General features: G+C 38.1%; 1 protein-coding gene across 1 annotated transcript; it reads left to right on the top strand.

Moving 5' to 3' along the window:
- The first annotated feature begins 159 nt into the window (after positions 1-159).
- SERPINB11 (serpin family B member 11) lies at positions 160-13,813 on the top strand. Its single transcript, XM_014342325.5, has 7 exons — positions 160-327; positions 1,300-1,359; positions 2,531-2,659; positions 5,999-6,116; positions 9,983-10,125; positions 10,802-10,957; positions 12,915-13,813. Exons 1-7 carry the CDS (start codon positions 160-162, stop codon positions 13,317-13,319), a joined length of 1,179 nt encoding a protein of 392 aa, XP_014197811.3. The 3' UTR covers positions 13,320-13,813.
- The last annotated feature ends 5,291 nt before the right edge of the window (positions 13,814-19,104 follow it).

Genomic DNA, 19,104 nt, shown 5'->3' on the forward strand with positions numbered 1-19,104 from the left:
TCTCAGAAATTGTGATAAGGGTATGTAATTTTTCATGAAGCAGTGTGCTCTGATACTTAAACTCATGAAATACAATAAGTGAACTCCAGATACTATCTTTAACTTCAAGTGATGTTCTGAGAATTTTTTCCCTTCTGTTCTCAGGCAGTTGGCATAAAAATGCGTTCTCTCAGCACAGCTAACGTTGAATTTTGCCTTGATGTGTTCAAAGAGCTGAACAGTAACAACATAGGAGATAACATCTTCTTTTCTTCGCTGAGTCTGCTTTATGCTCTAAGCATGGTCCTCCTTGGTGCCAGGGGAGAGACTGCAGAGCAATTGGAGAAGGTATGGAATTCCCCAGAGATTTGTTCAGGACCCAGAAGTCTTTCATGCGCCCACTCTGGGTCAGCAAAATTAATTCCATCTTTATACCAATAAAATTGCCATCTTGAGAGAGAAAAAAACACATTGAATAAATCGTATTTCTTAAAAATTGATAATGGTTTGATTAATGGAGTATGCTGTAATGCAAACAATGTAATACAAGCAACGTGTGGTCTCTTTTTTACTATCAGTGGTATCACAAATAAATCTCTGCAGTTTACTTTTAGAGTCCCTTCATTCAGTGATTTAAATGTGACAAAGGTACTATTATTGTCTTCTAGAAGGTTAAATTTATAATAAACATAATGCTATTTTAGACATTACCAAGTTAAAAAAATTTTCATGATTATGTTTGAACTTCATAACAGTTAGGAATTGTTATCCACACTTTACAGATTGAAAACTGAGACTCAGAAAGGAAAGGTGACTTTTTAGGTTATATAGGCTAACATTAGAGATTTTCCCATTACCTATATTTTCATTGCAGTGGAAAGTCTAGAAGAATATCACTTAACAACTCTTAGGATACTTGCAAATCTTATTATTGTTCGTGCTGGGAAACCATGTAAGGTCTTATGCAGCCCCAGATGGGTACTGTCTTAGTTAACAGCCTAAGCACAGTAGGGACAGAAGTGTCCAGGGGATAAGAGATTAGTCCCTGGAAACTGACAATGGTCTGAGGCAAGCTGCTTGATCTCTCTTAAACTTATAGTTTCCCTAACATAAAATGAGGGTAATAGTATCTACTCATAAAGTTGTTGGGAAGGTTAAATAAGATATGTAAAGACTTAGTTCAGGACTTGGAACACATTATTAAATGTTAGCTATCACTATGGATCTTGATCTAAAATAAAAAAATAGATACAACTGTCAACCTTTATAGACTGTACATTGCTTCTGATGCCAAAAGATCCTTTTTTTTTTCTTTTCTAGGTGCTTCATTTTAGTCATACTGTAGACTCATTAAAACCAGGGTTCAAGCACTCACCTAAGGTACGATAATGTTGCTGAGTTGTCAAATGCTCTTTAACCTAAGAGAAGGATGAAATAATAGTCTGGGTGTTGAGTAGAAGAGCTCCTTCTTTTGCCCGTGAGGGAACCAGCTATGTGTCCCCCTTTAACCTTCCTGATGATAACTACAGCCTGTAGAGTTTAATATAATAATGATAATAATAACAATAGTAAAGTTTCTTAGATTTTATTACCTGATTTATTGCCATCTTTACTCAAACTTTTTTGTTCCTTTATGGACGGTGCCCTGTGTTGAGTTTGCCAGTCTTGTCTATGTGGTGTTAGACTTTTCTGTCTAGAGTGGGGACTGAGAAAGGACCCTGATGCTTGGCCATATAATTATGTACTGGGAAAACATGGCCTAATATTGCCCAATCCACATGCTCTGGGACTATGGTCTCTAGTTTTTTCCAGTAGAAGGATTCATTTTGACATCAAAATTATATAGAACTCCTACATGAAAATAGTTCTGTTTGATTATGATTGGTTGAGAAAATACATAAATGCATATAGACTCACAGAATACCAGCTTCACGGAACCCAACTTACTACTAAAAGTTCAAAGTCCATAGTTTAGGAACCATTTGCTTTAGGGACTGCTTTAGGGAATATAGGAATATTGCCTATAATGTCCATAAATTCTTAGCCATTTTTCAAATGCAACAAAGCTGCAGCTTAGCAGAATTGCTACCACTGAGAAGCAAATTAGTGTGTGAAGTCAGTTCAGTGAAGGGCTGAGGTATTTGATTAAATGACCACATGAAAAATGGAGATGTAGAAAAAAGTGTGAAAGAAAAGAGAAACGATTCTGTAAGTACAAAGGCAGCAATAACACTGGAATTATTGCCCTGAATACCCCACTAGGATCTCTTTATTTATGAAAACTGCCTTTGAATTAAATCATTAGGACCAACAAGTACACATGTATTATGCGGTAACTTACAATTCTGCACACAGACTGCAACTAAAGTTACAGAGTGGTGAAATTAATGTGCTAGCAAAAATCCAAGGAAGAAAATGCTTTAAACTAATTTCCTTGTATTCACAGCCCTTTTATTCAGAGGCAAACACCTTGCTCTCTAGATAGTTATCATTCTCCAATGGCAAAAATCAAGCAATTTAATACATCATTCTTTGTTTACTGATGCTTCAGTGCAGCCAAGCTGGAAGAATTCATTCCGAGTTTGGTGTCTTATTCTCTCAAATCAACCAGCCAGACTCTAACTGTACCCTCAGCATTGCCAACAGGCTCTACGGGACAAAGACGATGGCATTTCATCAGGTAAGTCCATTTGGAAGAGTGATCAACAATTTTCTTGGCGTCCTCTGAATTTCATACCACAAAATTGATGAAGAGTGAGAAGAGTCACATGACATTTATCATTAAGAGATTGACTTTGTGCTAACTTACAGTTTCAGTGAAATGGATTTATTGAAACTCTCATGTAAAGTTCCAAAATATCACATAAAAATGACTTCTTCAAGATCCCTAATGCTGTCTAAGAACCAAGGTCAGGGATGAAGCACAAAACAAAGTAGGTAAGAATCATCCCTGTGGACCAGAAGAAAAACAAAATCAATTTTTCATATCTTTTTCAGAGGTTCTTAATAGTGGAGTATCAAGAAGTAGTTGAAATTACATTGGACTGTGAGCCAAGAGACAGGAGTTCTGTTTCCATTTAGAATATATAACTTTGGGCAAGTCACTTCTATCTTTAAAATGAGAGGATTAGGCTTAGTTCTTTGTAGCTCCAATATTCTAACACCATTTATGCCTTTTCCCAACACCATGGTCCTATGTAATTTTATTGAGTATTTACTCTGTGCCAGTCATTCTGCTTAGCTCATTACAAGCATTATCTCCTATAATCCTCACACTGTGCTAAGATATGGGTATAAAATTTCCATTAATTCTACAGACTGTGAAGCAGATTCTGAAAAGTCAGGCTGATAAGGGTCACAGAGATATTTAAATGGCAAAACCTGGATTTAACCCCTATCCAAATCTGTTTTCCTGGTTTTAATTGCTACATCATCTTGTTGTGATTGAGGTGAAATGCAAGCTTTTGTTTGACCGGGGTTATTTAAATGCTATCTGGGTGAAGCTGGATGAAACATGAGTTTCTAATGTTCTTCCCTGGCCTGGTAGATCAGATTATGTCTGGATAACCTATGTGATGAGCTTCTGATAGTCAGAATATTTGCAACTTGGGGTAGGTATTATAGACATTCAGAGAGTATTTTCTTTTACTGCCCTGGAAGCATATAGGGAATGATGTATGGAGAGTGTCTAGAGTGGCAGGGATTAACAATCATGGTCCTTTGAGCTGGGATGCCCACTCTCTTGACTTTGCCTTCTCAAAACAGTGACCCAGACATAACAGTAGATAAATGTGGATTTGGGATGATCATGATGACATCTGTTCCAGAAGTGAGAACATCATTAGCATCATGAAGATTGTCTTGAACTATGTCATGAGAGGGACCTTGTTATTTCAGGATTCTGGCTGGGAAAAAGTCCATCTCCTGGGCTATGGAGAGTTACTTAAGGTTGTTTCAACCACAATTGGATCCAGCTCAGGAGAAGATTCATTCTGAGGCCCAGATTTTGCTCTTAGTTTATTGGGGGAACCTGCCCCGATAATTCAATGTAGGTTCTTTTCTGTTTTCCCTATGTGTCGGCTGGTCTGAAAAATAAAGGGAAAGAGTACAAAAGAGAGAAATTTTAAAGCTGGGTGTCCAGGGGGGACATCACATGTCGGCAGGTTCCATGAAGCCCCCCAAACCGCAAAACCAGCAATTTTTTATTAGTGATTTTCAAAGGGGAGGGAGTGTACGAATAGGGTGTGGGTCACAGAGATCACATGCTTCTCAAGGCAATAAAATATCACAAGGCAAATGGGGCAGAGCATCGGGGCGAAATTAAAATTGCTAACGAAGTTTCGGGCATGCATTGTCATTGATAATATCTTACGAGGAGACAGGGTTTGAGAGCAGACAACCAGTCTGACTAAAATTTACTAGGCAGGAATTTCCTCGTCCTGATAGGCCTGGGAGCGCTACGGAAGACCAGGGCTTATTTCATCCCTTATCTACAACTGTATAAGACAGACATTCCCAGAGCAGCCATTTCAGAGACCTCCCCCTAGGAACGCATTCTCTTTCTCAGGGCTGTTCCTTGCTGAGAAAAAGAATTCAATGATATTTCTCCTATTTGTTTTTGAAAGAAGAGAAATATGGCTCTGTTCTGCCTGGTTCTCAGGCAGCCCGACCTAATGGTTATCTCCCTTGTTCCCTGAACATCGCTGTTATCCTGTTCTTTTTTCAAGTTGCCCAGATTTCATATTGTTTAAACACACGTGCTTTACGAACAATTTGTGCAGTTAACACAATCATCACAGGGTCCTGAGGTGATATACATCCTCAGCTTACGAAGATGATGGGATTAAGAGATTAAAGAAGACAGGCATAGGAAATCACAAGAGTATTGATTAGGGAAGTGATAAATGTCCATGAAATCTTCACAATTTATGTTCAGAGATTGCAGTAAAGACAGGTGTAAGAAATTATAAAAGTATTAATTTGGGGAACTAACAAATGCCCATGAATTCTTCACAATTTATGTTCTTCTGTCACGGCTTCAGCAGGTCGGTCCCTCCGTTCAGGGTCCCTGACTTCCCACAACATTAGTTAAGCTTTGTTTTTCTTCTACGCTAGGCACATCTGCCATATTTCAAAGTCTTGTATTGTTCTATTCAGTTCATGTTGGGGCATTGGGTCCCACTGGGCTGTGGAGGTATGCTCCTTAGGTCTCAGGAATTGCATCATGGTAAACACATTTGGGTCCATGAAGATATCACTGTTGTCTTGGCAGAAAGACAATGGAAAGTCTCCAGTTCTATAGAAATCTAGGGCCATGGGTGGTCATCAATCGTTGCTCCAGAATGCTACACAGGAGGGGCTTCGGAGTAAAAATTTTTGGTTAAAAGAAAGGGTAAGTTCTTTATACTGAGTTTGCACACCACTTTCACTAGATAATATGTTATAGGTGAATGAAATAATACATTCTTAAGATATTTTTGTTCACACTTTACATAAATTTGACAGAAATGCCAACTATCTACATCACAGAATGTTTTTATTATTAATTATATTTATGGCAGCTTGTGAGGAGATTGATATATATCATGGAAGCAACCTTCTGTTAGACCTCGGAAAAGCAAGTCACTTAACCACTCTGCTTTTCAGTTTTCCTGTCTATAATCTGAGACAAGTAACTTCCATGTCTACTTTGAAGAGGAAAGAGTAGGAATAGAGTCAGAAGGTGCTCATGTATTGCAATTTGTTATTTTGCTTTGAACACTTTAAAACTAAGAAAGCCAATCATATGACAGAAGTAACAACAAAACATTTCTGCACATTCCTTTTGGAAGGGTTTCAGATTTTGTTAAATTTATTTGTTTTATTAAAAATAAGTACATATGAATCCTGCTTCCTCTCAGACTTGTTTATAGGAACTGCTTTTTTCTCTGCATTAGAATTTTAGAATACATTGAGCTGTAGATTTTTGTTTTCCTTACACTGCTTTTGAAATGTTGTTCAATTATCATGTCTTTCATAGCAATATTTAAGCTGTTCTGAGAAATGGTATCAAGCCAGGTTGCAAACTGTGGATTTTGAACAGTCTACAGAAGAAACGAGGAAAATGATTAATGCTTGGGTTGAAAATAAAACTAATGGTAAGGATAAGTCAATACATGTCTCTAAACTCTGTGTTGTGTTGATAAGCAACCTGAGTCCGCTTGCTAACGAGGAAGCTGGCTGAAGTCTGCACCTGACATAGGCAGATCAGCAAGAAAGGAATGGGACCATATTTTGGAATACCCTTACAATCAGTTGTTCTAGAAGCTATACAAAGTGACTCTGCGAATGAACACCATTTCTATTTCATAAATGTGTGGTGCATTCTGCAATTAAAATTAATTAAATTTAAATTTACTTTTCACAATTAAAAACCCATATATATTGCTAAATATTTCTTAAATGTTTCTTAGAAACATTTTGTTAAGGAAAAATTTAAGGATATACAAAAGTAGAGAGAATATATAATGAACCCTATTTATCCATCACTCAATTGCAACATTTCTCACTAATGGCTGGCTTTATTCATGTAATCTCTCACCCTTTCTCCAACACTTCTTTAAGATTATATTGCAGCAAATTCTAGATATTCTATCATTTTCCTACATATATTTCACTTTGTTTTTCTAAAAATATGGACAATTTTAATACAACCGCTACAATCTCATTACTTCTGAAAAATTAAAAATAATCCTTTAATGTTAAATATTCAGTGTGTTTTCATTTTTCCCCAGTTGGCTCTTTTTTTTTGTTTGAATCAGGAACCAAACAACATTGACATATCACAATTAGTTAATACATCCCTTAAATCTTGATTTTAAAAATAAACTTTATGATTTAAATATACATACATATAGAAAAGTAAATTATTGTATGTGTGCTATTTGATAAATTATCACAAAGTGAATATACTCATGACTCAGGTCAGCAAAATAAGACATTAGTTATGAGAAAGAGGCACTGCAAGGTCCCCCTTAAATCCTCTTCTAGAAATAAGCCCCTTTTTCCCCAAATGTTAAGGCTTCTCTGACTTCTGTTACCACTTATTAGTTCTGCCTGTTTTTAAATCTCATGTAATTGGAATCATAAATTATGTGGGTTTTTTTTTGGTCAATACTTTGTGAGAGTCATCCATGTAGTTACACATTGCATGGTTTGTTCATTTTTATTAATATGCATTTCATTCTCAGAATATTCCAAATATACTTATCCATTTTACTGTTAGTAAATACTTAGGACATTTTTAGTCTGGATCTCTTATAAATAGTGCTGCTGTGAATATTTTTGATACATATCCCTGGTACATATATGTATGCACTTTTATTGGGTGTATACCTTGGGATGGAATTGCTAGTCATAAGGCATATATACATTCAATTGTAGTAGATGCCAAGCAATTTTCTTAAGTGGTTGTGTCAATTTATTTGCCCAAACAAGAAATGAGAATTTCATTTGTCCCTCCTCCTTGCTAACACTTGGTAGTGTAAGGCTTGTTAACTTTAGCCACTGTAGTTATTTTAATTTTAATTTGCATTTCCTTCATGAATTATATGGTTGAACAATTTTTCATCAGCTGCATATCCTCCTTTGTGAAGTTTCTGTTTAAATCTTTTGCCCACCTGTAAGAATGGTTTGTCTGTTTTCTTTTTCTGATAAATTTTTAGGAGTTCTTTGCACATACTGGATACCTATGTTGCAAGTAACTTCTACTATTTTGCATCTTATCTTTCCCATCTCTTAGTGGTGTCTTAGATGAATGGAAGTTTCTAATTTCAAAGGAATAAAATTTATGATCTTTTCCTTTATAGTTAGTGTTTTTGCACACATTTTTTGGACGATTTTAAAGAAATCTTGTCGTGAAAATATTTTCTAGTTCGTGAAAATATTTTCATATGTTATTTTCTAGAAGTTTTATTGTTTTATTAAAGTCAGGATTCATTTTAAAATTAGTTTCATTCCATGTGGATGTCTAATTGCTATGGCACTACTGATTGAACAAAGAATCCTTTCATTATTGCACTGCAATGTAAATTTTATCATAAATTAGATGACCATATATGTGTGAATCTGCTCCTAGGTTTTCCATTCTCTTTCATTCGTCAATTTGTTTATTCTCATGATGATGCCACAATTATAGTAGCTTTATAATAACTCTTGGAAGCTGGAAGTGTAATCCCTCCAATGTTGATCTCTTCTAGGGTTGCCTTGCCAAATCTTGATCCTGTGTATTTCCATATACGTTTTAAAATTAGCTTGTTAACTTCCACAGAATATATCAGTTGAAATGTTAATAGGATTTATATAGAATCTATAGATTTGAAGAGAAAATACATCTCTATTCAAATTCTAATCCATGACCATGAAATTTACCTCTATACAAGTCTTCCTTAATTTTTTCTTTCAATAACATTTTGTATTTTCCTATGTTGAAGTTTTATACATTTTTTGATAAACTGACCCTAGGTGGTATTTGAGGTGTTTGGTGAATTTTAGCTGGTATCTATTATTTTGGTTTATTTGTTGTTGATGTATAAGTATATACTTTACTTTTGTATATTAACATTGCTGAATTCACTTGATAATTCTAGTTTAGCTTTATATTATTTTAGATTTCTTTTAGCATAAAGACAACGCTTTCTAATATATTTTTCTCCCATTATATCACTTAACAGTGATGAGCTCTCAATAGTATCTTTTTGATTGAGGAACTGACAGATGTCAAGTTTAGTAATAGGTGACCAGATTAAAATATATATCCATTCTATTATTTGTATTAAGTCATAAAATGCTTTGAAAGGTGTATATATTTTTTCATATCTGTTAATTTACTTAGCACAGTGGTGTAAAAATATGCCTCTGTCTTGTGCTAACTCTAATCCACTGGTAGTGACTGCTTGGGAAATCTGTATTGAGAGTCTGAGGCTTAAACTTAGGTTACTTGAAAAAGCCCACAATTGAGCCAGTAGACACTAACTCTGTGACAGTAGAGATTTTTGTCTGTTTAGTTTTGTGTTATAGTCTGAGTTTAGTGCTACAGTGCCTAGAACAGTGCCCAGCATTTAGAAAATGCCTAAAATTTTTTTGGCATGAATGAAAAGATGATTAGTGTTGTCTGTCATGGGTGTGCATTAGGGATCCACATGTTATATATTTATGTAGAATGTTAATGTTATTTCATCTTTTGTTTATATCTTTATTTACTGTTTCATCCAAAAATATACATTGTACGCTTAAGTTTAGGTATTGCTATCACATGCTAGGATTGTGTTAGGCCTAGAATTTCAATGAAAATTAAAACCTTCATGAAGCTTAAAGCTGATGTTCAGATATTCCTATGTTTCATATTGTATAACAGATTCCATTCCAAAAAGGTTTTATAAATTGCAGTGTACCAAAATGCACCAAGAGGGCTGGATGTTTAATTTTGATCAGTTTTATTTACAAAGCAATTCCTGGCATAAATTTATGAATCTTGATTTTCAGATATGTGTTTACTTCAAGTGCTTTTGTATATATATTTGTAATACACTAATTCTAGTGCATTGAAAGAATAAATATTTTAAAATACTTACTATATTTGCGTGTAGTGAAGTGCTGGTAAGTATAAAGTCTTGTAAATATTAAAAGTAAGCCACAAGAAATGATTACATAGTATCTAAATAAGCAGTAATGTGTAAGAAACCACTCGATGTAACTAGGCATAAGACAAATTGATCCATCACGAATATACTGGCTACTTCCTGGGTGCCATCTTCTGATTAAATAATAAAGCATTAAATATTCCCTGAAATAAACTTCATTTGACAAAGAAGGCTCCATGGCCAGGAGATGAAAGGAGTTCTTCTGGTATCTCAAATTTACAATTAGTCTTAAAAAAGAAATGGCTCTAAATTTCTCATGACTCTTTACCTCTCTATTATCAGGAGTTCAAATCCAAATACAATTATCTTATTTTTTATACAAGGAAAAGTGGCAAATCTCTTTGGAAAGGGCACAATTGACCCTTCATCTGTAATGGTCCTAGTGAATGCCATATATTTCAAAGGACAATGGCAAAATAAATTTCAAGAAAGAGAGACAGTTAAAAGTCCTTTTCAGCTAAGTGAGGTAAGTATTTTATTTTCAGACTCATGACAAATGTTGGAGAATACAATAATCATTTAAGGACAATTTAGAAAGATTTAGTGATTTAGTGAAAATATTGGTCTAGGTTTCTGTTGGTTCTTTTTATTGTATTTTCTACAGATTTTCATTTTTCCTTTATTAAATGACAATAACTTTTATCACAGAGCACCTAACTGGAGACTTGGGATACTAAGATTCTCTGGCAGAGAAGAAAACCCATTCTTTTATTAATGTTCTCTTGGCTTATTCTTTCCATATATACTGTGGTTATGTTCTCCAGCAGCACACTAAGGCTATCTGTGTTATTTTTTTTTTCTAGAGAGTTTCTTGAGGAAAGATTAAAAAGAAAATGATTTAATGATATATCCTTTTTTTTCCCACCAAAATCATGTTAGCTAAAAATCCTGACTTTGTTTTTGGTAGACCAAGCTATCTCTATATATTATTAGAACAATTCAGTCTCTAACCATGACTTATTTTAAATTAAAAAAATGGATAACCTTTGCAAAGGGAAGTAATAAGGAATCTACTTTGTAGTTTCCATTTTACCCATGCCTTTAGAGTGTTCATGCAGATATCCATGTTATGCAAGGTAATCAGTATACACACATGTGCACTCACATATGTAAGTATACTATAATCTTTTTCTTCTTAACAGGGTAAAAATGTAACTGTGGATATGATGTATCAAATTGGAACATTTAAACTGGCCTTTGTAAAGGAGCCGCAGATGCAAGTTCTTGAGCTGCCCTACGTTAACAACAAATTAAGCATGATTATTCTGCTTCCAGTAGGTACAGCTAATCTGAAACAGGTAAAATTATAAGAATGCTATAATGCAGTTAAAGCATGTGTGCATGTTAACACACACACACACAGACACACTGTGTATCTCATGACATTAGTGTAGTCATTGATTCACAATCTAAGCCTCAGTAGGATTGTCCCGGGGGTGTGAAAGTAGCAGGGAAACACATGGCCTCTGCCTTTCAGGACAGTGTGTTTATGGAGAACAAGCTATTCTTACATGAGAAAGGCACATGGAAGCAGAAGTGATATTTTGTACAAATACACACAAGTACTGGTTGGTTGATAGTCGGGGGACATCTTTCTATAGTAATGAAGTTATAATGCTATTTGGGCTCCTAGTGTGCAGAAATCTGATTAAGCCATTTTACTCTGAGGGGCAGTATTTCTGAGCCAATTGTACTTTCACAGGCTAACCATTTTTAACATCTCAGTTTTGTGGAGAAATGGGCACCACACCCATTAAGAAGTGGTCATGGCCATGAAAGGAGTTTGGATCCAACCCCCTTTCCTCAGCTGCAGCCAAAGCTGCCCAGCATAGAGCAGGCTGTGCTTCTCACAGCTGAAAGTCTGGAAGCCTGCAGAAGCTGACACACATATGGGTGATATAGCCCAACAGTTAGGGGCTTCTAAGCCAGGGAGTGCTGGCTTGAGATGAAAACACTGTGGCACAGGTGAGCAAGGTGTGTGTGTGTGTCGGGTGGTAGGGAAGGCTTCTTGAAAGAGCAGGGTCGGGACGTACGCATTTGGATTAAGAAGTGAGACGGGTGCCAAGTGAGAAGGAGCTGTAGTAACAGAAGTGCAGCTGTGGCCATAACAGGTATGCTTACGGTTGTGGTCAAGTCAGAGGGAATCAGGTCCCTAAGGGCCTGTGGTTGACTGGAGTGAAAGACATTTGGAGGCATAATGCAATTTGGGAGCAGTTTAGACTCTGCAGAAAGTTTTCTGGAAGTAGACTATGGGATTAGAATGAATGGGTCAGAAGGGATTTCCTAGTACAGCAATTTCAGTCCGAGCCTTGCTGGATGAATAGGAGAATCACAGGGGCCCTGCTAAACTGAGCCGAGCAAAGAGCAGTGCAAATGCCTTAGAAGCAAGGCAGCATGAGCTGTGGCATGAAGTCATAGTCTCTTGGATGCGGGCAGAAAAGGACAAAAGGAAAAGATACTTTGGAAGAAAAACCACCTTTATTTTATGGTGGATTTTATATTGTCATGGTAGGCAGTAGTTGTCAAAACTGTTTTAAATTCTCAGATTAAAAAGATGGGATGTGACACAGCATGGTGGTTTGGAGCTGTGGACAGGGCTGGCTGGAGAGTTCAATGCCCGAGGGGGGCGTTTGAAAGGTTTACAAACAAATGATGAAACTGGATGGAGAATGAGAAGTCAGCGTGCTGAGGCTGCTTTGGGAAAGCTGAGCATTGATGTGGGAGCTGACATGCTGGGCAGAGGCACAAGTGGCCCAGAGTTCAGCTTCAGGAGCAGCTACCAGAAACAGTGACAGAGAAGGGCACGAGAGGATGAAAGCTATCAGAGTGCACGGGGATCCTGGCATCAGGGATGCCAAACAAGAATCACGTTCATAAAGGAGGGTATCATGAAATGTTTCAGATATGAGAACCCAGAAGAAATGGTTGAGTCCATCCACGAAACAGGACCATGACAACTTCACAGGCGATAGTGGGAGAAGTGCAGTGAAGCATGTATGCTGAGGGAATTGAGGGAAAAGACTGTAGTATACCTACTTGAGAAGCTTAATTATGAAATTTAGACGAGAAACAGACGACAGAAAAGGGAAAATGTGGCTAATGGTATGATTTTGTTCCCAGGTAAGTAGACTGTATTAAAGGTAGAAAAAGTGATGAAGTTGAACCACTCACACTGAGAATTATAAAAACATGTGACATTTAATGTAGAGGTCGTGTGTTTGACTCATGTGGGCTTGTCTGTGTTTTGTCTCTTAGATAGAAAAGCAGCTGAATTCGGGGACGTTTCATGAGTGGACAAGCTCTTCTAACATGATGGAAAGAGAAGTTGAAGTACACCTCCCCCGATTCAAACTTGAAATTAAGTATGAGCTAAATTCCCTGTTAAAATCTCTAGGGGTGACAGATCTCTTCAACCAGGTCAAAGCTGATCTTTCTGGAATGTCATCAACCAAGGGCCTATATTTATCAAAAGCCATCCACAAGTCATACCTGGATGTCAGCGAAGAGGGCACGGAGGCAGCAGCAGCCACTGGGGACAGCATCGCTGTAAAAAGCCTACCCATGCGAGCTCAGTTCAAGGCGAACCACCCCTTCCTGTTCTTTATAAGGCACACTCATACCAACACGATCCTATTCTGTGGCAAGCTTGCCTCTCCCTAATCAGATGGGGTTGAGCAAGGCTCAGAGTTGCGGATGAGGTGCAGAGACAATCCTGTGGCTTTCCCACAGCCAAAAAGCTGTTCACACCTCACACACCTCTGTGTCTCAGTTTGCTCATCTGCAAAATAGGTCTAGGATTTCTTCCAACCATTTCATGAGTTGTGAAGCTAAGGCTTTGTTAATCATGGAAAAAGGTAGATTTATGCAGAAAGCCTTTCTGGCTTTCTTATCTGTGGTGTCTCATTTGAGTGCTGTCCAGTGACATGATCAAGTCAATGAGTAGAATTTTAAGGGATTAGATTTTCTTGACTTGTATGTATCTGTGAGATCTTGAATAAGTGACCTGACATCTCTGCTTAAAGAAAACCAGCTGAAGGGCTTCAACTTTGCTTGGATTTTTGAATATTTTCCTTGCATATGTAAATAGAATGTGGTGAGTTTTAGTTCAAAATTCTCTGTTGAGAATAATAAATGCATGAAATACCTTAAAGCTCTGTGAAGACTTGTAACATGGCAGCAATCAAATGGCTTATAAAAGGATACTTTGAATGTGGATAAATCGAATTCAGTCAATATTTCAGTGGAATTTTTGGCCAATTGCTTGAATTGAATTGAATTATACTACTCAATTGAATAATAGATTTTCTCCTCCTCCTTCTCCCCTTCCTTCTTCCTTCTCTTCCTCCTCCTCCTCTTCTTCTTCTTCTCCTCCTCCTCCTTCTTCTTCTCCCCTTCCTCCTCATCCTCCTCCTCCTCTGTCCTCTTCTTCTTCCTCTTCTTCTTCTTCCTCTTCTCCCCAATCCTCCTCATCCTTCTGCTCCTCCTTCTCTCCCTCCTTCTCCTACCCATCTTCTTCTTCAGCAAGTAAAGGTTCAAAACAGAAAAAGGCATAAGTCAATCAGGAGATTTTTGTTTTAAAGGAAGCCTCCTTTTATACTCAGGATAACATGGAGCAGTAATCAGATAAGAGTGGCTATTAAACATTTACTGCCTTCTCAGTGGCTTCTTTGTGAATATTTTCTCCTGGAACTTCCTCAGAAGTCTGAGTAGAGCAGGAGTCCCCCACTTCTACCTTCCCTAGCCCCATCTTAGAAGAGGTGGCTGGAGGTCAGCCATTGCTTCCCTCCTAGATGACAGGGCAACATTCTTTTAGGATAGACAGTGGTGACAGCTAATGAAATCTTTTCCTTTCTCCTTGGGGCATTGAAGAATATGGCTTACTTTAATCTTCAATAAAAATATTATAAAATTGCAAGCAAGCAACAATCTCAGCAAAGTGTAAGACTGAAGAGTACCTACTTATAATAGCATGCAACTTCCTTGCTGCACTGAATGGCTGTCTTGTTGCATGTGGTTGTCCCAGTGATTGTCTACCAGGCCCATTTGTCACATGGCATAAAGACAAGAAGCTGTCTTGGCCAACATCACAGGATAATCCAAGAGTCCACAGGCACAGTGGGTTTAACTGTGGTAACATGGAGAGACATGAAGCAACAATGATGGGTGTAGGAAAAGTAAGAATGGTTTTTGATATCTACTTTTCACCCTAAACATCGTGAGGATGTCACCTGGAAGTGTGGGGGTCCTCCGTTTCTGTCTTTTTTGAGAGAAAGAATTTGGCCAAGAGACAATTTAGCTAAGAGACCAGAGAGTTTATTGAATGAGAGTACACACTAAGAGAGATGTGGGTTGTCCTGACTGGAAAACAGCCCATATAGTCCTGTGTTGTGGTTTTTATTATGTCAGACTTTTTCTTAAAGTTCCCACTATATGTATGTTCACCATTGTCAATTATAAAACATATATATATCTTTATATAATCTATATCTATATATCTTCATATCTCTCTCTCTCCATATATTAGGGGTGGGGAGAGACAGAGAGAGAGAGAGTTTAATTAAAGGAAATGGCTCATGCAATTGTGGAGGTTGGCAAGTGCAAAATCTGCAGGGCAGTCTTGATACCCAGGGAAGAATTGATCCTGCAGCTTGAGTCTGAAGGCAGTCTGGAGGCAGAGTGCCCTCTTCCTCAAGAGACCTTAATCTATCTTCTCTTAAGGCCTTCAACTGATTGCATGAGGTCTACCCACACTATGGAGGGTAATCTGCTTTACTCAAAGTATACTGATTTAAATGTTAATTTTATCTAAAATTGCCTTCACAGCAACATCCAGACTGGTGTTTGACCAAATACCTGTGGACCTAGCCAAGTTGACACATGCAATTAACCATCACAGGCACCAAGGGGGCAGGGAGGTGAATTTTCACCCTTCAAAGAGCTAACAGAAGCTCTGCCTCTGCCAGTATAAACAATGTAACAAACCAGCAAGACTCATGGAAATAAGCCACAAAAGCAACTTTGCATTCCCCTCCTATTGTCCCTATAAAGCTGCTTAGAGGGAGACCCATCCCTAGCCCCAGCATGAAAACTCTGGCAGTCCTCATGGCTTTCTGGTTACACCTAAAATCTAGAAAATCTGTGATTGTTCCATATCACAAACATAATGAGATTCAGGGATTAAAAGATTTGGGCCCAGATAGTAATCTAAACCCTTACCATTCCCCGGGTGGTCTGGGGACCATAATGCTGGTCTCATGGGAACTTGTTAGAAATGGAAAGGCAAAATCTCTGGCTCCAACCCAAACCCACAGAAGGAATCAGAGCCTGCAGTTTAACAAGCTCCCCAGTTGATTTGTGTGCACATGACAGTTTGAGAAGCACTGATCTTAACTGCAAGCCTAATTTAATAGTGTATCTTCTTCCCTCCCACCAACTGCAACAGGTGCAGGGAGAAGCCTGGGATCTAGAAGAGAGGGGTGGTTGTTCCCTCACCCACCTGCTATTTCTGACTCCTAAGGATAAGCAGTAAGGGAGAAATTGACAAGGGAATGAGACAGTCCTGCAGATTTACAAGCTGGTGTTATGCTCTGGACCTGACATTTTGCCTGCAGGAGCTGTTGTGGGTTCCCTGGACAGAGGGCCTCTCTGCTCTCTTCCTGCTGGTGAGCTGCTGGCCCCAGTAACATTCCCCACAACCGTAATGATTAAGTTCCCTTCTCTTTTTGGCAGGATCTCTTCCTCTGGCTTGAGGTTTTTTGAATTTCTTGGCATAATTGGTTAATATTTTTCATCAGATTTATAGAGCATTCAGTCATTATTTCTTTAAATATATTCATGTGTGTATGTACGTATGTTTTTGCTAAAGTCAAAAACCAAGATTACTTTTGCACCAACTTAAGTACATTTTTCTTTTTAAAAATATTTTACTGGCGACAGAGCCTGATCCCATGGAAGCATGGTTCTGGGGCTTTGCTGGGGTGGATCTAGATCAGCTGTTATTCGAGGGCTGTGGCCAGCACACTGCAGCCTGAGGGCCAAGTCCTGCCTTCCACCTAGTTTTGTATGGTTTTGAAGCTACCACTGGTTTTGTGTGGCCAGTGGTCAGCACTTGGAAGGAATAGCACTGTGAGCTGCTAAGACACACTCTGGTGTTCCCTCCACTCTCAGTTCTCCTCTCTGCTCCCCATCCCCAGTGCCTGCTTCCTCAGGAACCACATTATGTGGCAGAATCTCAGTCTATGAACCTGTGACTTACCAGAGGCAGCCACACCCTCCAGGAGGAGAAAAGATCTGAATGTTGTTGGGGCTGAGAGAGAAACTGACCCAGGTGGTCGCACCCCTTCCCACCTGCCTACCTGGCCCACCTGGTCCCTACTCCTTGGGCAGGTCATTCTTCATTCCAAAAATGTTTCCAGCTGGTGGCAGCTGGGCACAAAGTGGGTCACCTCCCAAGATGGCCTATGGGCAAACGGGGAGGGACAAGGTAAGAGTTTATTGAAGTGCGTTTTGCCTTATGACCTGCACAAGTTTTAAGGAGTCTCATACCAAGTTTTGTTGGATTACCTACATATAGTCTAATGTCTCATTCGGAAGCCAGCGCCTAATTTATTTTGGTGCCTCACTTAAACTTAATTTGGCATCACGTTAGACTTGGCATTAGGTTGCATAATGCTGTTTACTTCTGTGGCAGACATATCAAAATTGTCAGTAACAATGATATCTCATGCTGATTGGAATCTCTGACCAGAAGTTATAGATATCTTTGATGAAGCAAATCTGTGAAACAAAGGCAGTTTTGTGGATACAATCTTTTAAAATATGGAAGAAAAATGATAGAAATGGGGAAAAATTAAGAAATCACTCATGTGTATAGATGCCACTGGCCTGAGTTCATGACAAGAGAAGTGGAGGACTGAGAAAAGAGACTTCTAAATATCCTCACTTGCGTTATTGAGTTAAAAGGAAGCTGGGAAAGATTCAGAATAGCCCGCACAATATTGAAGAAGAAGAATAAAGTCAGAGGATGGCTACCACCTGATTTCAAGACTTACATAAAGCCACAGTAATCAAGACAGTGTCATATTGTTGAAAGAATAACAAATAGGTCAGTGGAACAGAATAAGGAACCCAGAAAGAGACCCACACAAATACAATCAATTGGTCTTTGGTAAAGGTGCAAAGCCAATTCAATGGAGAAAGAATAATCTTTTCAACAAATGGTGGTAGAAAAACTGGATCTCCACATGTCAAAAATAATCTAGAATCTGATTTTACATGCCTCACAAAAATTATCTCAAAATTGATTATTCACCTAAGTATAACATGCAAAACTACAAAACTTCTAGAAGATGACATGGGAGAAAATCTAGGTGACCTTTGGTTTAGCAATGCCTTTTTAGATACAATACCAAAGGTATGATTCATAAAAAAATGGATAATTTGGACTTAATTAAAATTAAAAACTTCTGCTCTCAAAAGACACCGTGAGAATAAAAACACAAGCAACAGAGTGGAAAAAATATTTACAAAACATATGTCTAATAAAAACAAAGCTGATATTTAAAATATACAAAGAATTCTTAAAATTCAACAATAAGAGGACAGGCATGGTGGCTTATGCCTATAATCTCAGCACTTTGGGAGGTTAAGGCAGGCAAATTGCTTGAGCTCAGGAGTTTGAGACCAGCCTGGGCAGGCAGAAAAATGCTGTCTCCCATCCCCCGCCCCCCACCAAAAAAAATTAGCCAGGCATTGTGGCACCTGCCTTAGTCCTAGCTGCTTGGGGGACTGAGGTGGGAGGATGAGTTGAGCCCAGGAGGTAGGGGCTGCAGTGAACTAAGATCACAGCACTGCACTTCAGCCCAGGATACAGAGAAAGACACTGTCTCCCTAACCACACACACACACACACACACACACACACACACACAATTAACAATAAGAAAACAGTTAGTTAAAAATGGGCAAAATATATGGACACCATACCAGAGAAGGTACATAGATGGCAAATAAACAAATGAAAACATGCTGTACATTATCTGTCATTAGAGAATTGCGAATTAAAACCTATTAGCATGGCTAAAATCTAAAGTACTGACAACATCAAATGCTGATGAGCATGTGGAGCAACCGAAACTATGTCACTCATTGCTTATGGGTATAAAAGGTGGTATTTTGGGTCAGTATCTTATAAAACTAAACATGCTATTGCCATACAATCCAGCAGTTTCACTCTTTGGTATTTACCCAAATGACCTGAAAATTTATGTCTACACAAAAACCTGCACACAAATGTTTATAGCAGCTTTATTCATTATTGCCAAAAACTTGGAAGCAACCAAATGTCCTTCAATACATGAATGATTAAAAAACTGTGGTACATTTATGCAATGGAATATTATTCAGCAGTGAAAAGAAATGAACTACCTAGCCATGAAAAGACATG

The sequence above is a fragment of the Pan paniscus genome, chromosome 17 (assembly GCF_029289425.2).
Source record: "Pan paniscus chromosome 17, NHGRI_mPanPan1-v2.0_pri, whole genome shotgun sequence".
In the NCBI taxonomy this organism is placed as follows: Eukaryota; Metazoa; Chordata; class Mammalia; order Primates; family Hominidae; genus Pan; species Pan paniscus.